Source organism: Rana temporaria, chromosome 3 (genome assembly GCF_905171775.1).
Source record: "Rana temporaria chromosome 3, aRanTem1.1, whole genome shotgun sequence".
Lineage (NCBI taxonomy): Eukaryota > Metazoa > Chordata > Amphibia > Anura > Ranidae > Rana > Rana temporaria.
In genome coordinates, this window is record NC_053491.1 from 226,178,582 (window position 1) to 226,186,989 (window position 8,408).

General features: G+C 46.0%; 1 protein-coding gene across 1 annotated transcript; it reads left to right on the forward strand.

Moving 5' to 3' along the window:
- Positions 1–324: 324 nt before the first annotated feature.
- On the forward strand, positions 325–6,209 carry HIGD2A (HIG1 hypoxia inducible domain family member 2A). The gene is made up of 2 exons (XM_040344383.1): positions 325–579; positions 5,551–6,209. The coding sequence occupies exons 1-2, from the start codon at positions 471–473 to the stop codon at positions 5,724–5,726; spliced, it is 285 nt and encodes a 94-aa protein (XP_040200317.1). The 5' UTR covers positions 325–470; the 3' UTR covers positions 5,727–6,209.
- The last annotated feature ends 2,199 nt before the right edge of the window (positions 6,210–8,408 follow it).

An 8,408-nucleotide genomic window follows, 5' to 3' on the forward strand; every position in this document is an offset into this window, starting at 1 on the left:
GCGTTTGTGTTAGCCCTTATTGAACGAGGTACTTATGTAATACCGCGATGAACCGCTTGGTGGCAGGATGTAGCAGTCCGGCGTTTATGTTGAGGAGCGTTTGTGTTAGCCTGCGATTGATTGGGGTGCTATGTAATACCACGCCCGACCACTTGGTGGCAGCATGTAGCAAGTCCTGTGTACTTTATATTGAGGAGCGTTTGTGTCAGCCGTCTATTGAATGAGGTACTGTGTAATACCGCGCTGAACCGCTTGGTGGCAGCATGTAGCAGTCAGTGTCAGACAGGATCTGATGATAGAGTGCAGTTCATGAGTTGCTTCCGGCACTGGGCGGGGACATTACACAAGCACGCGTGATTGTCGGCTGTCGTGAAACGAGTAGAACGATTTCCTATTGGTCGGAGACCATAGAGGGGAAGTATTAGCGTGCATCCTACAAGTGTAAAGTGTCCTTGACAGTGAAGAGTAACATGGAGCCTCCTGTGATCGATGGCTTCACCCCCAGTGCCCGCATGCAGAAGGAGGGCTTCAGGGGAAAGTTCGTAAGGAAAGTGAAGGAGAATCCCTTTGTACCGATCGGTAAGTGGGGGTCCCCCCATCAGAGGCATGCCATTTGCAGTATAAACCTATACAAGCGATCAGATGTTTTGTAGCATAGCGCCAACATATACCATGGCACAGTCCTTGCCACACTGACTCACTTACACTTACAGCAGCTGTCAGTACTTTACAGCAATAATAAATGAATGAAGTGAGCAGCACCATGTAATACTTGGCTGTCCATAGGGGAGGAACATGCGAGTCTCCAGTATTAGTTTGGGATGTGTCAGATGCCATTTGCCCTCTGGGGTGCCACCTCACTGTGTCACTTATTACCATGTCCCTGGTGAGCTGTTGTGACCCCCACACTGTGCAGCTGGGGGATACAGATGTCCGACACACACAAGTGACGCAACGCGGCGACAGTGCCTGTATCCAAGAGAATGTATATTGGAGCTACCGCCTAGCAGTCTTTTTCTTTTCCAGGTTGCTAGGGATTTTTCTTTTTGTATTGTCAAGTGTCTGCATTGGAAAGTACACCCTATGAGTTCAGTTGTTTCTGACTGACCACAAACGGACAGATTCAGCCTCTGTATATTCCACAGCAAATAAAACTGGCATTTAAAGGCCTAGTCCACTTTTTGATATTACACCTGTAAGTAGGCTGTACCAGGAAGACCCTCCCCCACTTATCTGAATTGTGGGGGATTTTCTCCCTGGAGTGTCCTGTTGATATATGAATTTGGTGTGGCTGGGCACGGCTCTGCAACGCAGCCAATCGCAGTGCACAGGAAGGCAACGCAATGTGTCATGCTGCAGGTGCGGTGACCGAAATGAAGTGTCACTTTGTGCACTTCGCATAATGCTGTGTGGGATAAAATGCACATCACACTGCCCCCTACTGCCGTCTCACTGCAGCTGGAACAGAGAGCTGCCCACACACTAAATCACAGTGGTTTAGTGTGGGGGGAAGTGTGAATGCGACCTTACAGACAATGGCAATTTGTAGCTGCCCATGTGACATCAGCCTTAGGCCGGGTACACACTATTGTTTTTTTTCCCGTTCAACCCAGTGGGTTGACTATGGTTAGTTCAGCGATCTCCCCTGCTGAGTTGTTGCGTTCTGACAGGGGGGGGGGGGGGGGGGGGGGGGGGCACAGGCCCTGCTTGAACAGTTCGATCAACGCTCTCTGCCATTGGTTGACAGCGCTGATCATGAGTCTGTCGGCTGCTGGTTTTCCAGCATTCACGTCCAGCAGAAGCTGTCTGACTTCTGTTGGACAGACCGACATATACAAGGGCCAAATGTTAGCATTTTGTTATTTATTTTTTATATACTGGCTGTTGGTGGGTACCAGGCTTTATGGTAGCTCTGCCAGCCTGCCCTACATTTCTCACCTCTGCTCCCCTGCCCAGTTTGGCTGCTGGGAGTGACAAAAAAATACCTGATACTTGTGGATATAGAGGAGTATGTGATTCACTCCCATGTGACAGCGCAGGAGCTTGGCAAGTGACTGCTCGAGTATGCGATTCACTCCCCTTCCTCCCATGTGACAGCGCAGGAGCTTGGCAAGTGACTGCTCGAGTATGTGATTCACTCTCATGTGACAGCGCAGGAGCTTGGCAAGTGACTGCTCGAGTATGTGATTCACTCTCATGTGACAGCGCAGGAGCTTGGCAAGTGACTGCTCGAGTATGCGATTCACTCCCCTTACTCTCATGAGACAGCGCTGGAGCATAGCAAGTAGAGGTGCAACGGATAAAAAAACTCACAGTTCGGATCGTTTCTCGGATCAGAGTAACGGATCGGATCATTTTTCGGATCAGCAAAAAATAAATACAAAAGACAGGACAAATAAACCTAAGTTTTGTCTTTTTTGTTAACACCGTCACGGTTTTATCCACTAACCTCTTTCCTTCATCATTAGAGCTCACCTAGGCAGCAGCCGGGTGGAGCAAGATGGCCGACGCCGCGGCCTGTCCCAAGGCAGGTGTAGGCTGCGGATGTGCTGCGGGAGCGCTCTCAGGCACTCCGGAGGCTGATCCAGGAGGGGAGTGAACTCCAAGCACTGAGGAAGGCCAGGAAAGCCTGTTGTGGCCGCTGCCCATTGGACTAAGATCTCCCGCTGCTCTGGGAGCTAGGCCAAAGCCGCGGCCTTTCCTATGGCCTATGCAGGACCGAGAGGCAGCACGTCCATGGCCACTGTGGCGTTCTAGCAGGCTGACAGGCTCTAAAGGCAGCGCATGAGACCGGACGGAATCCCGGATGAAGTGGATGGCAAGAATCTACCAGAATTCTGACAGGATGGTGAGCAAAGGCAGCGGAGCTCACACTACCTACCTTCTCCATTGCTCTCCAGGCCATGCCCCGTCAATCTGCGTATCACTTGTGTGCCGAACCGAGGATGTTGATCCGTACAGATCACAGATTAATGACGATCTGTTGCACCACTATTGGCAAGTGACTGCTCGAGTATGCTATTCACTCCCCTTCCTCCCATGTGACAGCACTGGAGCTTGGCAAGTGACTGCTCTGGCACCAACACTGCCACATGGCGACAGGGAGAGCCCTTAGACCTGTGTTAGCCCTAAGATGACTTGCCATTTGCATAGGGTTTCTTCTTTTTTACTCCCCTAGGAAAACAGATCGGTAGGGTGAGTGAAGAAAAGGTAAGCATAAGCTCTTGCTGGGACCAGTATTAAAATGCTGGCGCTCCACAGGAAAATCTCAGGTTCACTTTAAACCAGATGCCAAGATGGTGATGTAACCAAATATAGCAGCAAAGTAAAAAATGTGATATCAGGTATAGTGTTTTGTATGTGTAGATTTACACGCGCACGCGCGTGCTGGTCTGAACTTTGAGGTAGGTGTTATCAGTATAGAAGTGTAAACATTTGGAAAAAGTCTTTCAGAAACTGTGAAATAGTAGAATTTTTTTTAATTTATTTTTGTCTTTGCCGCTTCTTCTGTGATTAAGTGTACTGGTAAGAGTGGTCCCAAAACTGTGGACTGCAGGCCAAATGTGGCCTTTGCCACTGATCACCCATTGGGGCACTATTCCTCCCAACTCTATCAGGTTGAACAACACACAGAAATCTTCAAAATGCAACACTTGCCCCAGTGGCAATTATCCAATGGGTGATTTTTTTTTCTGTAGTTTGCAGAAGTCCTTCACTTCCTGAGAAGGTTCTTAACCATACCCTAGTCCAGGGCTCGACAAACCCGGGCGCAATTGCGACTAGAATTAGCTACCCGTGGCGGTGTATTGTCACATTCTGCTGCCGTAGAATGCTGCGGAATTCACGTGGCGGACAACTGCGCATGCGCAGTGCACTCCAGCGGCAAATGCGATGCGTTCCACAGGATTTACGACACTACCCTTCAGTGAACTCATCACAATTTGTCATTATGTGTATTACCATACACGGGGGGGGAAGAGACACACATTCAGAGCGAGAGAGATACTGAGAGAGAACCGGGGCTCAGGAGGGAGGGGATTACTTCTCTCTCTCTCTCTCTCTCTCTCTCTCTCTCTCTCTCTCTCTCTCTCTCTCTCTCTCTCTCTCTCTCTCTCTCTCTCTCTCTCTCTCTCTCTCTCTCTCTCTCTCTCTCTCTCTCTCTCTCTCTCTCTCTCTCTCTCTCTCTCTCTCTCTCTCTCTCTCTCTCTCTCTCTCTCTCTCTCTCTCTCTCTCTCTCTCTCTCTCTCTCTCTCTCTCTCTCTCTCTCTCTCTCTCTCTCCGTGACTTGCGCAGCATTCTGCGATAGGGAGCAGAATATGACGGCACAGCTGGGGTACTTGAGGCCGCGGCCTTCTGCAGTCCTATGCTTCTTTCTGGAATCTGGCGCTCTCTTGTGGTGGCCGTTGGTATGACAAGACAACCAACAATACTAATGGAGCTTCCCTGCCTGTTTTCATTGCCCAACAATCTCCTTCTCTTAGAACCCCCAAACATTATATATATTTTTTATTCTAACACCCTAGAGAATAAAATGGCGGTCGTGGCAATACTTTCTGTCACACGGTATTTGCGCAGCCATCTTACAAGCGCACTTTTTTGGGGGAACAAATACACTTTTTTTTAAATAAATAAAAAAGACAACAGTAAAGTTAGCCACTTTTTTTTTTTTTAAATATACATTGTGAAAGATAATGTTACGCCAAGTAAATTGATACCCAACATGCCACGCTTCAAAATTGCGTCCGCTCATGGAATGGCAACAAACTTTTACCCTTTAAAATCTCCATAGCCGACGTTTAAATTAGAATTATTAGCTCAAATTATTGCTCTCGCTCTACCAATCGTGGCGATGCCTCACATATGTGGTTTGGACACCGCTTTTATATGCCGGTGCTACTCACGTATGAGTTCACTTCTGCACGCGAGCTCGGCGGGACGGGGCGAGTTCCTGGTTCCTAACTTTTTTTTTAGCTGGCTCCTGGATTCCAAGCAAGCTTGTCAAGCCCTGCCCTAGTCTATCCAATACCTAAAAACAGTGTGTCTCCTGTCAGCAGCTGCAGAGAAGGACCTTTTTGCTGTGTGTGGAAGCAGTGGTCTCTACAGAGGTCTCATGCACCCCCTACTAAGTCAGAACCAGACCTGTCAGCAAAGACAATGAGCTGTGCTGAGCAGGTCTGACTCAGCAAGGGGATTGTCAGATCTCTGCAGGGACACTAAATATAAGCTGTTCAGCTGTAAAACAAGTTATAAAATAGTTTTGTGTTGTAGAAGAGCTTGCTTTGTGAACCAATGTGCAGAAAAAAGATGCACATGGGTAGGCTTATATGAGGTGAATATTACCAGTGTGATGTTCTTTATTAGTAGTCCAAAGCACAGTGGGCAGTGGATAGAGGCAATGGCTTTCCGGACCCTCAGCGGGGAAAAATAACAATTCCTGTGTGTGTATCTATATCTATATCATTTCAGCAGCTACAGAAATTTTTAATTGTGTATTTAGCCATCTATTTTAAGTTGACCCTTACCAATAATGTTCCTTTGCTGTCTCCACAGGGTGCCTCGCCACTGCCGGTGCTTTGACATATGGGCTTATTGCTTTCAAGCAGGGGAAAACCCGCCAGTCCCAGCTTTTGATGCGCACACGTATTGCTGCACAAGGATTCACAGTCGCAGCCATTATGTTTGGCGTCTTTATGGCTGCTGGAAAAAAAAATCCCACCTCATCCTAATTGAAGGCCTGATTATGTTGGTTAAAAGAAATAATACTATGGCTCATCCCAAGTGATGGAGGATCTTTTTTTATGGGGGCAAGCTGAAGCCTATGGAAAGAGTTGGACTCTTTTTATTATCGGATTATGGGATAAATGTTTATGATCATAATAAATATCTACACTAAGTATACCTGAATCTTCATTGTAATGGCGACATGTTTTGATGGCGGATATTATACAGCTACTAAAGCCAACCTACGTATTTAGGTGTGTGGGAATCCTGCATTCAGGGCTTTCTAGGTCACAAGGGTATAACAAGGACTTGGGTGCTTCCAAAGTGGAGCCTATCATGGTGCAATGTATCCCTAAGTGATACCTTTTGAATTGGTTTACGGGTTGTTTTCTCCTGGAGGGAATTTTGAATTCTTACATCACTGGTTTTGCTGTTTAGTAAGCATATATTGTAACTATTTTTTTTTGTAAATAAAACTCAAAACCGACCAAGTGCTTTTTTGTTTGTTTTGAATGTAAAGAAACCTTGGTATGAATGTATTAAAACTTGGGAGTTATCTGATCCTATGTGACAAAGTGTAGCGCCAAAAATAAGAAGCACTTTCCATATACTGGCAAAAGCTAGTAAAAAATACAGTTTATTAAATCACACAACCAACATGTGAGACTACAAAACTGAAAAAAAAGTCCACAGTGCCAACTGGTGTCAGTGACCGTGAAAACACAAACAATACATGCAATACAATGCATACATAGTGTCCATCCAAATACAATGAAACTGTCAGGGCCTGTATGGGAGATGGTGCCAGCTTCTGAATATCGCTGTGTCAGGGATCCCATTCAGAGATAATCTTAATCCTCAAGGTAAGAACAGATTAAATACCCTTACCGACCTATGATGGGTCAAATGCGCATAATCAACCCAGTGGATGGGGAGCGGCTCCTCTCGATGGTCCTGGACTGCGATTCTCCACGGTGATGAACTCCAAATTGACTCGGATCCTGGTCGTGGTGGGATGAATCACTTTTTCATTGGTATAATGGGATGGACTCGCCACATAAAAAGAAAAAGGATGCCTCCTCATAGTGTAAAAAATGATACACAATTTATTGTTCAAAAGTTGATCAATCGTAACATGAACACACTCAATAAAAAGTGCAAATCTACATAAAAAATGCAAATCCACATCAAAAGGAAAAAGCGTAAAAGGAAAAGAACTTTAAAACTTCGCAGTATATGAGAAAAAACAGCACAGTATGGGAATGGCTGGGGCCAATGTATGTGCCCATGTATTGTCACATTTTACACAATTCTTTTCCTTTTGTTATGCTGGCAGCCTTCACATTCACTTCACTTTGGAAGAGCGCAGTATATTTATATATTTTTGGATCCTATGTTACAGTAGATCACCGAATTCATTATAGCTTCTGTAATAGCTTTCTTCGATGAAGTCGTCTACCTGCATGCTCTGCAGGACATCAGGTTGACCTGCATCCATATCTGGTCTTTACATGGATATTTAATACAGTATTATGACACAGTGTTACACAGATTTAACCTTTCGCAGACCACCTGCCCGCTATGTATTGCAGATGGGTGGGCCGTGCAGTTGCTGCCTGCAGAAGGGTTTAGGATGCGCACCCCAACCCCACCGACAAAATCACAGCGGGAGTCTATCAGCCAGTCCCGGCCAATGATTCATGACCAGGACCTGCTAATCGGCTGTGTGCAATCGGAGCCCTGTGACAATCAACACAGGGCTCTGTACAGAGGGAGCATTCTCCATTTTTTTTTATTCCTGCAATGCAGGGGTAAGAAACTAAGACGTTTAGTAAAAATTGGCACAAATTTAGCCCCTTCCCAGCCAATGTCATTAGTACAGTGACCGTGTATATTATTAGCACTGATTACTGTTTTAGTGGCAGTCAGTTCCCTCCCCCTCCAGTATCAGTTAGTGTCAGATTTCCCACTGCAACGCATCTCAGTTTCCATTATAAGTCGTTGATCACCACCACCATTACTAGAAAAATATATATCCCATGGTTTTGTAGATGCTAGAACTTTCACACAAACCAAAGACATGGCAGAATATATTTTGGCCAAAATGTATATATTTTTTTTTTTTTTATTGAAAATATTTTATAGCAGGAAGTAAAAAATATTAGGGTGTTTTTTTTTTCTTTTTTAATATATTGCAAAAAATAAAAAACCCAGTGGTGCTTAAATACCACCAAAAGAAAGTGCTACTTGTGTAAAACAAATTTTATATAATTTTAATTTGGGTACAGCATTACATAGTCCTTTGCTAAATACCAAAAAATAGCCTGGTCATGAAGGGGAGTAAAACCATCTGGAGCTGAAGTTGTTAACCACTTAAGGACTGCCGCGCAATAATATACAGCGTCAAAATGGCACGGCTGGGCACAAGGGCGTACATGTACGTCCCCTTTACGAACCCAGCCGTGGGTCGTGAGCGTGCAGGCGGCACGCTCGTGACCCGGTCTGAAGCCCCGTGACCACGCCTGCAGGACCCACGGACCCGATCGCCGCCGGTGTCCCGCGATCGGATCACAGGAGCTGAAGAACGGGGAGAGGTGAGTGTAAACAAACCTTCCCCGTTCTTCTCTGTGGCTTGTCACTGATCCAGCCACGCCCTCCTACAGTAAGAATCGCTCCCTTAGGGTACA